At 41.6% G+C, this 19,365-nt stretch overlaps 1 protein-coding gene across 1 annotated transcript in view; it reads right to left on the bottom strand.

Moving 5' to 3' along the window:
* Nucleotides 1-19,365, bottom strand: part of unc13a (unc-13 homolog A (C. elegans)) — a 340,969-nt gene that overhangs the window by 285,347 nt on the left and 36,257 nt on the right. Inside the window, exons 3-4 of the mRNA XM_067968623.1 lie at nucleotides 17,374-17,473; nucleotides 377-494 (exon numbers count right to left, since the gene is read on the bottom strand). Coding sequence (XP_067824724.1) covers nucleotides 377-494; nucleotides 17,374-17,473 — 218 coding nt within the window. The remainder of the gene's footprint in view (nucleotides 1-376; nucleotides 495-17,373; nucleotides 17,474-19,365) is intronic.

The following is a 19,365-nucleotide window of genomic DNA, read 5'->3' as shown; positions in this document are numbered from 1 at the left end:
TAGAATGGCATTTTAGCTACTGACGCTGCTTTAGGAGTCAGTAAGGCTTCATTTACACGACAACTGTAATATCAGTGCAAAGCAATTTCACTTCGCCCCATGCTAAGAAATTGTAGCGTCAATCTGGAGTCCAGGCCGAGTCCGGAACGAAATGGAGTTAGGCTACCTCCTCCACAAAGTCTCATCCAATTTCACTCTAGCGTCGTCATAACCTAAGTCGGTTTTACACTACAACTTTAGAATCAGTGTGAAGCAAAATTGCTTCGCACTGACGTTCCAGTTGTGGTGTAAACAAGTGAAATTGATATCCCATCTAGGCAAATCAGCTGAAGACACCGAATAACAATTAAACATTAATTACAAAATCACTGCTTACCTCATTTGATTGTCGTATGCTCCTCAAAGGAATCCACACTGTACCGACCATTGTGTCCCAGATCAATCCTTTGTTCCACACTTCCACAGTTAAGCCAAGGTCTAAACGGTTGATTTCACTGAGGAATAACACAAATAAGTTGGTCACTTGCAACCAATGGAAAGTTTATATGTATGTTATTGTGAATATATGAGATGTGATTAATACCCCACGAGTGAGCTGACCTGATAAGTTACAATAACAAAGCTCAGTGACTGATGGTCAGTGCTACAACAGAGATATGAAACATATTTCGTGTCTTTATCATGTACAATAATCTGTTCATTTACATATTTGATTTATGGAACAAGGAAATGTTAATTAGGCAAAGAAATAGGATGGAACAATAGGACTATAGAAGTTTACAACACAGAAGCATATCATTTAGCCCATTGCATCAGTTTTTTGCTAGAGGAACCAAAAACTAATCGAACTGCTCTACTCTCACTGCATAGTCCTATATCATCTCCTGCTTCAAACATATGTCCATTTATTAGAGATGCAATGGTCTCTCCCTCAACTAGCCGCCCCACCCCATAGTAATGCATTCCATGCTCCAACAACTCTCTCTCTAATTTCTTCTGATGTCACTCCGTCACATCACTGTTTCCCCAAACTAAAGAAATAGTCTTTTTCTATTCACCTTATCAAAGTCCTTCATAATTTTAATAATCTCTGTGGAATCTCCTCTTTGCCTTCTTTGCTCGTGTGGCAATAGTACCAGTATCTAAAATCTCTCCTCGTAAGTATAGGTCCTCATCCCTGGTGTCAGATTAGTGAAATTACACTGTATGTTGTCTATGGTTTTAATGTTCATTCTGCAATGGTATACCCAAAACTGCACACAGTACACTAACTGTGACCCAAACATTGCTTTGTATAAATCTATCATAACCCTTTTGCTCTTGTATTCTAGGCCCATAAACACCCAAAATGCTATTGGCTTTTTGTATAATTTCATCCACCTGCACTCACACGTTCAAAGAATTATGTATGTGAACCCTTAGGTCGCTGTTCATCCACAGCCTTCAGCATCTTTCAATTCCGTGTAAACTCCCAACTCTTGTTTATCTTCACAAAATGCATTATTTCATACTTCACCGCATTAAATTGCATCTGCCACCTTAGATGGCAGCATCAGTGAATGTACTCTTGTATTCCTTTGTAGTTTGGTTCTACTGGAGCTGGAAGCAGTGCAAGTGCTAATTAGGTTGCAGGGTGTGATTATGGGTTTAAAATGTTCATGCTTTAAACACATCAAAAGAAAATTGTTCCGGAAATTAAAACTTGATATGATGTCTTTGGACTGGTTTTGGGTTTTACATTAGACATCCTTCTTGGGTTCAATGACCAACCCCATAAGTGGACCTCACGTTCCCTATGAACTGGAGTTTGATATTATCTACCTAATATCTAATTAAATGTTAGCAAGACCCAGAGATCAAAACAGAAAACTCTTGCCATTAAACTCCATCTTACTGGATTATACCCTGTGTCATCATGTGATTTTCTCACCTTCAGTAATTGGTTGCTATTTGTAGTATTCAAATTGACAATGCTCTTGGAAGAAGTCTGGAATTCCAGTTTGTTAGCAGGTTCCAAATGAATAGCTTGGTCTATTCTATCAGACTGAGGCTCATGTTATAAACCATCAGACAATTTATTTAAAAACTGGTACAATAGTTTACAAATTTTGCTATTCTCAATATATCAATATACACTAACGGCACTTCTTTCTGAGATATCTCTCAACATACAGTGAACACTGTCACCCACTTCTTACATGAAGAAACAATGCTATGGAGTCAGAATAACCAGGCCCCTGGTTGTAGACTGACTGGTGATATCAGCACCTGCAGCTCCAGGTAAGCCCACACGAGAAATTGCTAGCCAGTGCTGACCATCAAAGGACTTCATTTATTGACCCTGACTCTTCTCGCAGGTCTCAGATATAGTCAATCAAAAACTACTATTCCAGGCTGGCTTGATGAGTGATCTCTGTCAGAAAACTTGAACTAACTGTTCAAGAACCAGTGATGACATGTCAAAACAAAAGACATTCTAAAATGTGACATATTGTTTTCCCATTACCAATATTGACATAGAAATGTTATAAGTAGTATTGTTTGTGGGCAGGAAGTGTGAGGAATATTGCTCCATCACACCAGGATGAAATCACAAAACATTCCTATTGTATGTCCCATGGATGAGACAAAACACCATAACCCTGATAGACATTCTAGTTCACGATAATTAGAAGTATACAACCAGTGTCACTCCTAACAATGGAAATTACATAAAATCATCCCAGAGATACAGCTATCCAAAGCCATTTCTGTCGGTGTTATTCTAGCTATATCAAACTATACAAAAGACAAAATTTCCTATTTTTGTCTCAGTCCATTGCCCACTAAATATTTGGACGTTACCCAAATTAATTTCACATGGTACAGAAGACTTGCATCCCATTATTCTGGGTTGAATTTAATTCAGCTTCCAGAGGTGACTGCACCACCCAAACTACCCACCTTGTTTAAATATTTATTTTAATTCACTTTGCTGAAACTTCCAAATTCTAGAAAGTGTAAATCAGCATTATTATACCTTTTTAATAAAGGAAATTCCATATAGACACTAAGTTTAAAATCAGAGTGCTCAAAAAATATACAATCTGAACATCTGCACAAGGACTTGCATGTGTGGATGTGACATACAGGGCTCGATTTTCGCACCCGTGATCAGGTGCGTTCGTGGCGGGGGGAGGGGTTGCGAAAATCCGGGATTCCCGGGGCGGGTCTGGAGCCCAGCTCCAACCCGCCCACTTCCGGGCTCCCTAGTGATGCGCTGACATGTGTGCGCAGCCCCCGCATGTGGGACTCCCGCCTGCAATTAAAGCCGGCGGGGTGCCACTTAAAGTAATTAAACAGGTACTTCAGGTCGTTTACAGACTTGATTGACCTGACATTTTAGGAGGGCTGGGATTTTGAAATGAACTGAGACTGTTTCCCGTACTGGGGGAAACACTCCCAGTTCAAATGGACATGTTGCAGCCATCAGCCTGTGCAGCTGCAAAGGTCCATTTGACAGGTGTGGGGGGTTGGGGGAGACCCTCACTCATTGCACGAGGCCACTGTGTCACTTTGGACAAATTTTGGCCTCCACCACCCTCCTCCTAACAACAAAATTCACAAACTCCCACACTTACCCCAGTGTCCAGACACATGTATCTACCTTGCGGACCCCCTCAAATGTACATCTTCCGGATGGGGGCCGCCGTAGCTGCAGTCATGACCTCCTCGGAGGATCACCAGTCTCACCGGCCACGCCGTCCACCTCTGACACGTGGAGCCCCACAACACAGTGCTGTGACACATCCACCTGCACAGCAGGAGGGAGGGCAACCGCAGAGAGAGATGCGTTGCAGAAGGCACTACCCTCGCTACAGGGTCCACAGACAGAGGCTCAGCTTCCTGGACCTCTCCGAGCAGCAGTGCACACGGAGGCTCAGAGTCACTCGACATGTAGTCGTGGACATCTGCAGCCTCCTTCATGCCGAGCTGCTCCCGGCTGGCCCGAGCACCATCTTCTTACCTGTCGCTGTCAAAGTTACCACTGCCCTCAACAACTTCTCCTCCGCATCCTTCCAGGGTGCCACCGGGGATATCGCCGACGTGTCTCAGTCGTCTGCACAAAAGAGCCCTGCAAATACACCTACACCCACTCTGCAGTGACACAATGGGTGGCATCAGTTGTGGGTCTTCATTGTGATTCTCAGGAAAGGGCATTATTGCACAAACCGGACAAGATTCGCAAAGACGTGGCAGTAGTGGTGACAATATAATATGTTATGTGAGTTGATCAGAAATTAAATATAGGTAAACACCATGACAAACCCTCAAACACCTTGTGCATCCCCTTCATACTCACGACACGTTTGCCTTACGCTTCCTACTGCACATATGTGATGCATGCCCTGTGGCTGCAGCACAGGTAGTGGCAGGTTGAGTGAGACTGACCGTGAAAGAGATGTATGAGAGGGTGAGTATGAGATACAGCCATGAGATTGTATGAGGATTTGGGTTGAGTGGTAGTGGTGGGATGAGTACTGGCAAGGTAAGTAAGTGCAGGTAAGATGAGGATGACTTTTGAGTGGGTGTGAGGGGTGATGTGATAGAGTAGTGTTGGCAGTGCAGAAGGAAATGTGGGGTGGGGGCGGTGATGTGGCAGGCAGAGTGTAGGGGAATAAGTGTACTCACTTCAACTGACCTACTTAGGTGATTGAAGAGCCTCCTGCACTGTATGCAGGTGCGTATATTGGTGGTGCTGGTGACCTCCTCTGCAACCTCGAGCCAGGCCTTCTTGGTGGCAGAGACAGGCTGCTTCCTCCCGCCCGCCGGGGGGGAAGATCTCTGTCCTCCCCCTCCTCCTCACCCCATCCAATGATACCTGGAGTGAGGCATCATTAAACCTGGATGCAGCCTTCCCCCTGGGCTGCTCCATGCTGTAATTTTTCCTATTTTCTGCAGCGTCAGTGGAGGACTGCCCCTTTAAATAGGGTTCCTCCAGCTGACAGACCTTGCTGCGCTTGTGCAGTTCGCCCGCCGCGCAGTTTACTAGCAGGAAACCCGGAAGCACAGGTAAGTGGCTCCAATTAGCCTGCGATTTCGTGCAGAGCACACTGATTTCACCGGGCGCGTTACCCACGCACCCAGTCGACCCCCCACTGAAAACCCGCCGCCCTGATAATATCGAGCCCATAGAATCATAGAAGGTAGAGCCTAGAATGAGACCATTTAGCCCATAGCACCTACAACACCTCTTCAAGTGGAGTTGTCTATACTGTTTCCCTCCCCCATCCTTGTAGCCTTTAATAGTCTTGCTTTTCAAATACTTACCCTGGCCTGTGGTAAAGTACACCATGTTCTCGGAATTATTCTTCTAATTTCCACCTTCGTTATTCCAGTGACAGGCACGAACATTTTACATACAATTTCTATTTTAGTCACTTCCTAAAAATATTGCTGCAATATGCTGTAAATTTTGATATTTCTTCTGAAATTTCAACGGATAATCTATTCCTTAAATCATTGTATAATGTTGTCAGAAATCTAGATATGTGCTCTATTTATTAGCAGTTATTTTCCACAGATCTTTATAGTTTTCATTCATTTTTATTTAGATGGCTTATGAGTTTTTTTTAAATATCCCCGACTCTTCTACGTTACAAGCACTATGTAAATGCATGTTGTTGTTTTAGCACTAAACAAGCTTTCTATATTATTATAAACCTAAGCTATATTGTTATAAATCTTATGTTAAAGTAAAATACATGTTAGTCAGCTGTGAACAAAGGGCTTACTGTCTGTATCAAAACAAGCTTCTTACAACCTTGAGAGAGAGAGAAAGGCCTTTTGCTTAGCAACCACCTGGCCTTGCTTGTGGAAAGGGAGGTGGCAGTTCCATTGGAGGAATGCAAAAGGGAGTTAGGATAGGGCTGTGGGAATGAATGCTAGGAGTAAAGGGAGTAAGACTGATCGCCCCTCTCCAGACAGAGAGGGTGATTGATGGGAAGCTCAGACATATATATGTTTTAAACATGAAAGTTCTGTAAGTGAGATGCTTTTCGGTAACTGAGCAGAACGTTCTCGGGGTGAGGCTGGACGCCCATTAATTAGGCCTTCAGTGGTGCACTCTGGGGTCTGTGGTTTTGTGAACAATAAGCCAGGTTGAATCAATCTAACCAGCATACTTAATTGTACTACTGTATTTTAAATATCTTTGTTACAACTTCTTAAAAAAAGCTATTATACTTTGGCACCAACAACCAACAGGACAAGAACAGTTTAAGTAAAAGACATATTGGTATACATATTTTTACTTACATTGGGGACAAGCCATTTCCACTAAAAAAAGAAGAGGGATTAAAGGACAAGACACAAACACATGAATCACCTAGTTTTAATTCTTTTTTAAAGTATCCTTGTGGGCCAAGAGGAGTAGGAGTGCTCCTTCGGGCCCAGCAAGGAAGTCTTTGGCCTCCCATGCCCCGGGCTTTCCCCTTCCACTAATTGCAGTTTCTTCTAGATACCACACCCACCACTTACCTGATTGCCAGGGACTGTTTCTGTGGGTCCCCGGTGGCAGTCTCCTGACACATGAATTCCTGCTCTCACCTGCCAGCCAGGTAGTTATTTCTACCGGGTTCGGGTGAGAGTCAGAACCTGAATATAGAAACGAGGCCGGGGAGTTAAAATCTCTCCACGCCTCGCATCAATCCCACCCCAAGTTAAAATCGAGGCTGATGAATCAAGCATAAACAATCAGTAAAAAGGCAAAAGAACAACAAATCGATTCACTCCAACTTTTAAAAAAATATTTTGCCCATCTTATTTCTTCACTAAGCTAAGTTAGTACTGGAAATGAGGTTTGTAAAAGACATAGAAAATACAAACAAAATGCTAAAAATCTGTACAGTGATGTATTATGTCTTGGGGGTTTTACTCTAGGTAGTTTTCCTCAGGTTTAACATCTCAGACCACTCCCATAGGTAAGCTCTGACTCCCTACAAACCTCAATGCACCTTAAGCTGCACAAAATCTAGGTAATTTGTAGCAAGCCTAGAGGCCAAACTGACCACTGCCAGTATATTTGGGCTTACTGGTGTAAGAATGGACAGGTCAAGGAAGATTCAAGCAAGAGTCCATGAAGATATTGTGTACATACAATTTTAATTACGCTGCCTGGCAACGAAACAGATAAAACTAAAATGATGAAGTCCTAGGTAATGTCTTTAAAATAATTTAGTAAGAATACTTTGTTGAGATGCTGCTCATGGTCGACCAGCCTCGTTTTAATCACTGTAGCTCTGACAATGTCCTGTCTCCCTCCAGAAATTAGCCTATTAAGATAAGCCACTCATTGCTGATTGGCCTCGTCTCCTTCCAGTCTAAACTCATCAAGCTGACAATAACCAACCGACCTTACCTTCCCTGATCTTGTTATGTTGGAAAAACAACGTCGCATTTCGAGGCTCCAGGTACAAGGGTCTGGCCTGTACCAATTACAAGACCAATATAAATACAGGTGATTGTAAGAGGTCAGTAGTAGAGGTGAGGCTACAGAGGAGAAGTAAAACCGGTCGGTTACGACTCGACTCAAGACCAGTAACACGGTAATATCATTCTGTTCTTATAACTATCGCTCGAGCATTGTAATTGTCTTAATTTGTGCTTGGTTTGATCACCTCAATAAATAATCTCGTTACCACCGATAAGGTGTCAGGGTTGGATTTATTACACTGGTTACATCAATGTGATATGCTTCGATTTCAGAAGGCAGTACAATAAACATTCTAAAACTGTGGCCTATAGAAGAAAGAATAATCATAGAAATTTACAGCACAGAAGGCGTCCATTCGGCCCATCGTGTCTGTGCTGGCCGAAAAAGAGCTATTCAGCCTAATCCCACTTTCCAGCTCTTCTCCAGTCCTGGTAACATCCTCGTAAATCTACTCTGTAACCTCTCTAGTGCAATCACATCTTCCCTGTAACGTGGTGACCAGAACTGTACGCAGTACTCTAGCTGTGGCCTAACTAGTATTTTATACAGTTCTAACATAACCTCCCTGCTCTTATATTCTATGCCTCGGCTAATAAAGGAAAGTATCCCGTATGCCTTCTTAACCACCTTATCTTCCTGTCCTGCTAGCTTCAGGGATCTGTGGACATGCATTCCAAGGTCCCTCTGTTCCTCTACACTTCTCAGTATCCTACCATTTATTGTGTATTCCCTTGCCTTGTTTGCCCTCAACAAATGCATTACTACCTCACACTTCTCCGGATTGAATTCCATTTGCCACTTTTCTGCCCACCTGACCAGTCCATTGATATCTTCCTGCAGTCTACCGCTTTCCTCCTCACTATCAACCACACAGCCAACTTTTGTATCATCTGCAAACTTCTTAATCATGCCCCCTACATTTAAGTCTAAATCATTGATATATACGACAAAAAGCAAGGGACCTAGTACTGAGTCCTGTAGAACCCCACTAGAAACAGGCTTCCAGTCACAAAAGCACCTGTCAGCCATTACCTTTTGCTTCCTGCCACTGAGCCAATTTTGGATCCAACTTGGCACTTTCCCTTGGATCCCATGGGCTTTTACTTTTCTGACCAGAAGGTTAGGTTAATAAAGCTGCTTGGCGGTCTATAACTAGTAAATGGGTAAATATAAATATAAACAATACCAATAACACACTGTAGATTTACAATAGGTAAAAGTAAGACAGACTTGCATTTATATAGCGCCTTTTATGATCCAAAGTACTTTACAGCCAATGAAGGACTTTTTGAAGTACTGTTGTAATGTAGGTAAAGGCAAAACTATCCCTCCTCGGAAGATAGAAAATAAACGGTTGTATCTGCTGCACTAAACTTCAATATCAATTGGAACTACATATTATCCTTACGTAGGACTTGACTGCTAGCCATTCATATAATCTTTCAGACCTATCTATTTCTCTGATAGCTTCATACAGTCTGCTCAAATGGAACAAGACAGGCCAGATACTTCCAAAATTTGACTGAGACAAAGGAAATTTAAATATGCTTCTCTTAAATTCAAATAGAGCTGCCAATCAAACATACTCAGACAAAACCCACAGGATGCTTCAAATTAAAAAAAACTCTCCATGGCCTCACCCCTTCCTATCGCTCTCTAACCTCCTCCAGTCTTCCCTGAACTCTCTGTTCCTCGGACTCCGGCCTCTTGTGCATTCAACTCTTCCTTCACCCCGCTGTCAGCGACTGTGCCTTCAGCCACCTAGACCCCATGCTCTGGAATTAATTCCCTAAACCCATCTGCTTCCCCTCCCCACCTCCCCCCTCCATCTTAAAAGCCAGCAGTTTGACAGAGTTTTTAGCCAACCCTCCTAATCACTCCTCGTTTGACTCAATGTGCACTTCTTCCTTACACCTCTATGAAATGCTTTAGCATATTTTTCTGTTAAAAGTGCTATAAATGCAAATTGTTGTTGTCTCAAGCATTAATGATCAATTGTATAAATTTATAGAAAACAAAATGGTGTCAAAGTTTGAACAAAAGATTGATCTTTTAAACATTTTCATAAACTTCAAACACCAAGGGTGCTCGCATATGGATTTTTCATCTCATGTAAATGGAAGACTGCAATGACTCAGGTGGAGCTAAGTTTGAAGCTCCAGCTGAGCAAATATTGTAAATAAAGCATGATTGACAAAATGTCATAACTTGTAGCTATGAGGGGCCCTGGCACCATAACACAAATCTCTTCCACTTGGCATTATAACAAGGTCACAAAATAAATATAGATGAACAAGGCCATTTGGCCCATTTTAGCTACAGAAAGCTCCTGCAGGCCCCCCATCACAGCAGCCAATTGTTTCTTAAGCATTCCAGGGTTTTCACCTCTACACACTATTCGCAAGTGTTTTCACCTATTCTCTACTCACAAGTCTATTCCTTTTGTCCATCAATCTGTATGGGGGGAGAAAACCTCCCAACATCAATTTTAAATTTGATTCCATGTCCTCTTGTCCCACCTCTCATAGTTTAGTTTGAAGAAAGTTTCTGAATCTACCTTTTCTACAACTTTTAAATCTCACATATCTCTACAAGGTCACATCTCAGTTGCCTCCTTTCTGGGCTGAAAAACTCATTTCTCCAGTTTCATTCATAACTGAGGCCTTCAATAATTCTACTTTGGCTATTGCAATTTGGGAAGGACATGTTGCTCATGTCTTTCCTTATGTATACTTGCAAGAAATAATCATTTAGTGTATTAACTATCTTGTGCTCATCCTTGGTTTCATCCCCATTTGCACCTTTCATTTATTATAAGGCAAACATGCAGATACAGGGTCTAAAATGCTAACTCTACATAAAAACCACAGACAATTGGTTTCAGTGGTCTACTCAAAACTGGGTGACTGTTCCAAAATTGAACCCTATGCTTAACTGTGTAATCTATCCTTGCCACACCACACCATCAATGACATAAATATATTATCATTACAATCATCAAGTACATGCAGATCAAGACAGATAAATGTGGGCTAACAATGAACCTAATATAAACCATATAGCTAAATCATGCTACACGGTAAGGAAAATGGTGAGCTGGAGCCTTATACCAGATAATATTAATGAAAATGAATGCCTTTCTGCAGCCAAAGGAACACGCTTCTGCACAAGAGGCATTTAATTTTCATCAATCATGTACAAATCAGAGATATTCAATTTCTAAATGGTTTCCTCCATATACCAAATCCTTCCTCCATCCCTTTTGACATTGTGGTTAAAAAAAGTTGAAATAAAAGTAAGATGGTGAATATCCGAGTAGAGTAAAAATAGAGAGCAAGAGGGGAAGTTACATATGGGTTCTGATCCATACTATATGGAGAATAAAGTGAAGGTGATCCTTCCTTCTGTGAGTGATGCCATGCTGATATACATTTCAAGCTGCTATCTACTGATTATTTAGCCTTGGGCTACATCCAAGTTTCACTCTATCCTTTGCCAGACATCCTTGTTGAGATTTGTGATATAACCTTCATTACTCAGTGGGCATTTGATCCTATATTTCTTCAGGAGCCTTTTGTTTAAGTATCAGTTTAAGACATAACAGGATCCTTTATTGAACTGTTTAAATTGCATAATTATCATTGTAGTCTTCATAAGTAATTCAAAAAATTTTGAACCCAAATCATTTTCTTACATGCCACAAGGGTGCATTATGTGTACTCTTTGTAAAACTTTATCAATGACTTTCAAACTGTAACTTAGACTCCTAATCAATAATTGGAAGGAATTCATTATTAGTAAGTATGAATAGCCCTGCTTACTACTGCAGTATTTTACCTGTATAAGAGCCCTTAAATATTGACTTCGGGAAGTTAACGGCATCATCCATCACATATTCTAAGCACTCAGGCAAAAAAAGAACAGATGGGTGTGGACTATTCCTAATGCTAGCATCCATCACCATTTCATCCTAAAATATAAAACAAGCTGCAATAGTTCAAAATAAGCTTTCAACAGGATTCCAAAGACCGGATTGCTTTAGCTTCATCTCCCATGCAGAATGCAAACTTTTATCTCACTATGAATGCACAATAGATTATTTCAGAGGTAAATCCACTATCAGCTCAACTAATCTGCAAACTGCATTAGCTATGTAAATGATTGAGAGCACATTCCCTCCAGACGTAGTGATATGACTATCCAACATATGAACAGATGCTTGCCCATCTGAAAATAACAAGTACATTTTATCCTCATTGCAACACTTATTGGGAGCCAAATATGTGCATATGTGTGTTACAATGAGATGCGGTGAATGTCACGTACATAACATAACGTAATAAAAATAGCCTTGTAACCTTTTAAAAGATGCAACAAATGATGGTGGAAGCAAGAATGTAGGACATGGAACAACTGTTAGGGATAACTGTACAAAAGGAATTGTTTCTAAAAGAAAATTAGCAGAACTCAGTGGACAAGTCACCTGGCCATGATTACACGGCCCCAGACTGTTGAAAGAAGACAGAGAGATACCAGCTACAACACTGGCATCTACCCAACAATGTGGAAAATTGCTCAGGTATGTGCTGTCCACAAAAAGCAGGACAAATCCAATCCGGCCAATTACCTCCCCATCAGTCTACTCTCAATCATCAGCAAAGTGGTGGAAGGTGTCGTCGACAGTGCTATCAAGCGGGACTTACTCACCAATAACCTGCTTACCGATGCTCAGTTTGGGTTCTGCCAGGACCACTCGGCTCCAGACCTCATTACAGCCTTGGTCCAAACATGGACAAAAGAGCTGAATTCCAGAGGTGAGGTGAGTGTGACTGCCCTTAACATCAAGGCAGTATTTGACCGAGTGTGGCACCAAGGAGCCCTAGTAAAATTGAAGTCAATGGGAATCAGGGGGAAAACTCTCCAGTGGCTGGAGTCATACCTAGCACAAAGGAAGATGGTAGTGGTTGTTGGAGGCCAATCATCTCAGCCCCAGGGCATTGCTGCAGGAGCTCCTCAGGGGAGTGTCTTAGGCCCAACCATCTTCAGCTGCTTCATCAATGACCTTCCATCCATCATAAGGTCAAAAATGGGGATGTTCGCTGATGATTGCACAGTGTTCAGTTCCATTCGCAACCCCTCAAATAATGAAGCAGTCTAAGCCCGCATGCAGCAAGACCTCGACAACATCCACGCTTGGGCTCAGAAGTGGCAAGTAACATTCGTGCCAGACAAGTGCCAGGCAATGACCATCTCCAACAAAAGAGAGTCTAACCATCTCCCCTTGACATTCAACGACATTACCATCGCCAAATCCCCCACCATCAACATCCTGGGGGTCACCATTGACCAGAAACTTAACTGGACCAGCCATATAAATACTGTGGCTACAAGAGCAGGTCAGAGGCTGGGTATTCTGCAGCGAGTGACTCACCTCCCGACTCCCCAAAGCCTTTCCACCATCCACAAGGCACAAGTCAGGAGTGTGATGGAATACTCTCCACTTGCCTGGATGAGTGCAGCTCCAACAACACAAGATGCTCAACACCATCCAGGACAAAGCAGCCCGCTTGATTGGCACCCCATCCACCACCCTAAACATTCACTCCCTTCACCACCGGCGCACAGTGGCTGCAGTGTGTACCAAAGCTTCTTTGACAGCACCTCCCCAACCCGCAACCTCTACCAACTAGAAGGACAAGAGCAGCAGGCACATGGGAACAACACCACCTGCACGTTCCCCTCCAAGTCACACACCATCCCGACTTGGAAATATATCGCTGTTCCTTCATAGTCGCTGGGTCAAAATCCTGGAACTCCCTTCCTAACAGCACTGTAGGAGAACCTTCACCACACGGACTGCAGCAGTTCAACAAGGCGGCTCACCACCACCTTCTCAAGGGCAATTAGGGATGGGCAATAAATGCCGGCCTCGCCAGTGACGCCCACATCCCATGAACAAATAAAAAAAAACTAGCAGACTCTGGTCACAATTTTTTAATTCTCCTTAAATATCTTAATAGGACCGGAATGTAGCCAATAACTTTTGTTCGAGGGGAGGAAAAGATAAAATTGGGTAACTGTAAACCTGTTGGTCTAATGTCAGTTGTGGACATGTTGTCTCACATGAACCTAGTTAGAAAAATTCCGGCATATGGTGTAAGAGGAAATGTAGTAGTACACATACTAAGTTATTTGATGGGGAAGAAACAAAGGAAAATGCTGCTTGGATTGGGGACAGGTTGGAAGTTATGTACCCCACAGGTCAGTGCGAGGTCCACTTTTGATCGACCGAAAGATCGATAGATAGATGGATGATTTGGATTTGGGCATAGGGAACACAATCTCAAATTTTGCTGATGAAGCACAAGTAAAGAGGTAGGCAAATGAGGAGGAGGAATATAAAGACTTCAGGAATGTATAGGCAAGTTAGCAGAATGTGTGGAAACTGCAATTTAATGTGGATAAGTGTGAGGTAATACATTTTAGGATGCAAAACAAGGAATGGGAGTATACACTCAATGGAAAGATGCTGAAGGGTGTGGATGCACACAGAAATCTAGGGGTTCAAATACATAATTCCCTGAAAGTACAAGTGCAGGCAGATCAAGCTATAAAAAAAGCCAACAGCATTTTGGGTTTTATAAATAGGGCCATAGCGTAGGAGAGTGAAGAAGTAATGATAAATTTGTACAAAACATTGGTTAGGCCACAGTTGGAGTAATGTCTGCTATTTTGGCTGCTCCATTATAGAAAGAACATTAAAACCATAGAGTGCAGTCAGCATAGATTCACCAGAATGATGCCAGAGATGGGAAGCTATAGTTATGAGGACAGACTTGAGATATTGGGGTTATTTCCACTGGAGCAGAGAAAGCCAAGAGGAAATTTAATAGAAGCTTTTAAAATTATGAAGAGTTTTGATAGAGTGAATGGGAAAAGACTTTCTACTGGTTGGGGAATCACTGATAAGGGACCATCAATTTAAAATAATCACTAAGCAAGCCATGAAAGAGGTTAGGAGAAATTTCTTACCACAGCGGATTGTTGGAGCTCGGAATGCTTTGCTACAGGGAGAGACCATTGCTCCTTCTAAGGGAAAATAGGATAAATATATGGCCATGCGGAGAGTACGGGTTAGCGAGATTCGTTTTGGAGTGTTCTAGCAAAGCACTATCAGAGACATGATGAACTGCATGGCCATCTTTCACGCTTATGGACGCGGCAATTAGTTATTTTTTGTCACCAAAAGCAATAAGATTCCAATAGAAACAGGAAGTGGAGAGAACGTGTGTAAAAAAAATAACAATGACTCAGCACCCTACCAACCAAAATGGCTGCATAGATAAGACAAAATAGATTAAACACCCTGCTTAAGAAAAGGCAGAGCTTTTATACTATTCAGAGTAGTAATATATCCTTACTTTTGGTATAATTACCTGAATATGCAGCCTATACTGTGCTAGTATGGGATTTATATCAATAAATAAATCATCATATACGCTTGCATGTCAAGCACAACACTTATAGAATCATAGAAAGGTTACAGCACCGAAGGAGGCCATTCGGCCCATCTATGCAAGAGCAATCCAGCTCGTCCCACTCCCCCGCCCTTTCCCTGTAGCCCTGCAAATTTTTCCTTTCGAGTACTTATCCAGTTCCCTTTTGAAGACCATGATTGAATCTGCCTCCACCACCCTCTCGGGCAGTGCATTCCAGATCCTAACCACTCGCTGTGTAAAAAAGTTTTTCCTCATGTCACCTTTGGTTCTTTTGCCAATCACCTTAAATCTATGTCCCCTGGTCCTTGACCCTTCCGCCAATGGGTTTAGTTTCTCTCTATCTACTCTGTCTAGACCCTTCATGATTTTGAATACCTCTATCAAATCTCCTCGCAACCGTCTCTGTTCGAAGGAGAACAACCTCAGCTTCTCCAGTCTATCTACATAATTAAAGTCCCTCATCCCTGGAATCATTCTAGTAAATCTCTTCTGCACCCTTTCTAAGGCCTTCACATCTTTCATGAAGTGCGGTGCCCAGAACTGGACACAATACTCCAGTTGTGGCTGAACCAGTGTTTTATAAAGGTTCATCGTAACTTCCATACTTTTGTACTCTATGCCTCTATTTATAAAGCCCAGGATCCCGTATGCTTTTTTAACCACTTTCTCAACCTGCCCTGCCACCTTCAACGATTTGTGAACATATAACCTCAGATCTCTGTTCCTGTGCCCCTTTTAGAGTTGTGTCCTCTAGTTTATATTGCCTCTGCTCGTTCTTCCAAAATGTATCACTTTGCATTTTTCTGCATTAAATTTCATCTGCTATGTGTCCGCCCATGCCACTAGCCTGACTATATCCTCTTGAAGTCTATCACTATCCTCCACACTGTTTACTGCCCTTCCAAGTTTTGTGTCATCTGCAAATTTTGAAATTGTGCCCTGTACACCCAAGTCCAAGTCATTGATATATATCAAGAAAAGCAGTGGTCCCAGCACTGACCCCTGGGGAACACCAATGTACACCTCCCTCCAGTCCGAAAAACAACCATTCACCACTACTCTCTGTTTCCTGTCCCTTAGCCGTTTCAGTATCCCTGTTGCTACTGCCCTCTTTATTCCATGGGCCACAATCTTGATGATAAGCCTACTGTGCGGCACTTCATCAAACACCTTTTGAAAGTCCATATACACCACATCAACTACGTTGCCCTCATCTACCCTCTCTGTTACTTCATCAAAAAACTCTATCAGGTTAGTTAAACACGATTTGCCTTTAACAAATCCATGCTGGCTTTCCCTAAATCAATCCACCCTCGTCCAAGTGACTGTTAATTCTGTCCCGGTTTATCGTTTCTAAAAGTTTCCCACCACTGAGGTTAAACTTACTGACCTATAGTTGCTGGGTTTATCCTTACACCCTTTTTTGAACAAGGGTGTAATATATGCAATTCTCCAGTCCTCTGGCACCACCCCCGTATCTACGAATATTTGGAAGATTATGGCCAGTACTTCCGCAATTTCCACCCTTACTTCCCTCAGCAACCTAGGATGCATCCCATCCGGACCGAGTGACTTATCTACTTTAGGTACAGCTAGCCTTTCAAGTACCTCTTTATCAATGTTTAGCCCATCCAGTATCTCAACTATATCTTCCTTTACTGAGACTGTGGTAGCATCTTCTTCTTGGTAAAGACAGATGCAAAGTACTCATTTAGTACTTTGAATAACTAATCCTCTTAGTATTGTTGAGCTACAAAGGTTACCAATGAGTGTACTCATCAGCAGTGCCTCATGAGCTTTGATGCATAAAATCTCATCTAAGATTTACCTAACTGCAGGAATAGGCTTTAAATTTATTTTTTATTTCAATGTCACTGCGTAGGAGCTGAAAACTTGCAAAGCCATTCAGTCCAGGCAGGTGGTCATTTCCCTGTAAACGTCAACTGTGTAAAAGGTGTATACGATAACTTTCATCACAAGATCAACTTGCTTTGACAAAAATTCAATTGACAGTATTGCTTGGCAAATAGTTATCTACAAATAATTATTTTGGAATATGGGTTACCTGGCTTGATTTTTTTGAAATAAGTTTACAATTTCACTCAAAATTGCAAAGAGGAGTCATCACACTACTTTTACAATGACATTACACATAAGAAACAGTAGAAATCATCCCTGCATGTCTAATCAGTAATGACAATGTTATTTTTAATCACAGAGAGCGCAATGTTATATTACATCTTGCTTTTAACAAGATTGTCTTTTATATTCTCGTTTTAATTTGCATGGTATTGTACATTGAAACTCATACCATCATTGCCATGCTGCACATGCCCCCAACATGCCTCTGGGGATCAACGTCTCATATTCTATTATCTGGTTTTCATATTTCAAACTTACAACATGAAATCCTGCTCCCAGCATGGTTGGCTCCCCCGCACTGCAATGGTCGTACTCTTTACATTCTGAACCTTCAAGGTCACATAGGTGTTAAATTTTTCTGTAAAAGATAAACCAACAACTTACTTCAATAAGTATGACTAAGTCGAACAGTATGGACAGAGGTTATAGAGGCTGGTCATTCTCTGGGCTGGAGTGACGTTGCTTGGAGGAAAGTAGCATTCCAAAGATGAAAAAAAGGTGAGAAATGAGGAGAACAAAAATAGGGGATAAAAGTAGGTGTAACAAAGACAATTACAATATAGTTCCATAGCATTAAGGGCAAAACAACATTGGGATACTTTTGCATTAATTAAACTGAATCTGCAATCAAGACGAGATCTACAACAAATACCAGTTTAAGTAGGGTTACTTTGTTTTCAAATGTATTGATCATTCTGGGGTTCATAATAACAGCTTTTTAATGTTGAGCATGCTTTCTTCTCCTCACCGTCACCCATTAAGATACTACTGTCGCTTAGTTACGTGAATTAGAATAGGAATTCTCTTACATAACAGGGCACAAGATTAAATGTGGAAAGACCAAAGCACTCCTAATCAATGAATGCCATATGACCTACTCATCTGCAGGACATAGCCCTCTAAATAAAATGGGCAACTTAACTACCCATTTAAAATTATGGGTGGAAATTGAATCCAAATTATTGTAGGCTTTACTGAACAGCAAATGGATGTACTTCGACCAGCTTAAGGAAAAGTACCACAGACCAGGATGATAGTTTCTGCTTCTTTCAGTTCAAGACTTCTGTCACTAGGGCCCTAAATGTCCCATTGAGGTTCTTTTTCCTGATCTACTAAAGGCAGTTTCTATAAATATTCTGCAAACTCGCAATATGATTTGCGAAGAAGGAATCATTTTTATTTTTAGATCAGAAAATACTTCATGGATAGGAACCAGTTAAGCAGTTCACAAACCAAATAAATGAATTCAATTTTCTGAAAGTTTTAAACCATATCCCCAATTAATTGAAGTTGCAAATGGTGCAATCAAAGCCTATCAAATTATCTAGTAATAGTAATAGAAATTATATCATAGAAACCAGCAGTAACCAACATGGAATAATTGACACTTGAATCTGAATGATTCACAAGGCCAATTCAAGATATTGCACAGGATTACTGTCCACGATTTAAGAAATCTCAACATTACACAAAATTGGTGTGAACTTTTGACTTTTTTTTTTAAAAAGAGGGTATTTCCTCCCTTTCATATTTTCTGTTCTAGTCATGTCATGCTTCACCCATGGCCCAATGGGGAATCAGGAGACTGAAATTTCAGTTTTCAGCAATTTCAACCAAAAAAGAGGAAAATTGGGTGAAATTACTCATATTTATTATTAAAATTATCGTAGACAGGAATTTAAGCCCCAGCTGGCTTGATCCCACAAATCTTTTTATGCTGCTCTAAACGCTGAAAATGAGCAGCCCAGAGATAACTCTCCCTCACATTTCCCTTTCCCTCCCTCTGTGGAGAAATGTCTGGCTTCTCCTCTGCACTTTCCCACATTGACACAATTAAGAATGGAAAACCATTATACGTAAATCAAAGTCTTAAATTCTTGCCCCATCAGTCTATGGCACAGCATGCATACTACTACTACAACAACAACAACTTGCATTTATACAACACCTTTAACATGGCAAAATGTCCCACGGCACTTCACAGGAGTGTTAGCAAACAAAATTTAACACCAAGCCACGTAAGGACAGGTGACCAAAAGCTTGGTCAAAGAGGTAGGTTTTAAGGAGCGTCTTAAGGGGAAGTAAAGTGGCGGAGACGTTTAGGGAGGGAATTCCAGAGCTTAAGCCCCAGCTGGCTTGATCCCAGGGCCTAGGCAGCTGAAGGCACGGCTGCCAATGGTGGAGCGATTAAAATCGGGGATGCACAAGAGGCAAGAATTGGAGGAGTGCAGAGATCTCGTAGGATTGTAG

The sequence above is a fragment of the Heptranchias perlo genome, chromosome 29 (genome assembly GCF_035084215.1).
Source record: "Heptranchias perlo isolate sHepPer1 chromosome 29, sHepPer1.hap1, whole genome shotgun sequence".
Taxonomy (NCBI): domain Eukaryota; kingdom Metazoa; phylum Chordata; class Chondrichthyes; order Hexanchiformes; family Hexanchidae; genus Heptranchias; species Heptranchias perlo.
The sequence above is the reverse complement of the archived record's forward strand: the minus strand, read 5'-3'. Positions and strand labels throughout refer to the sequence as shown.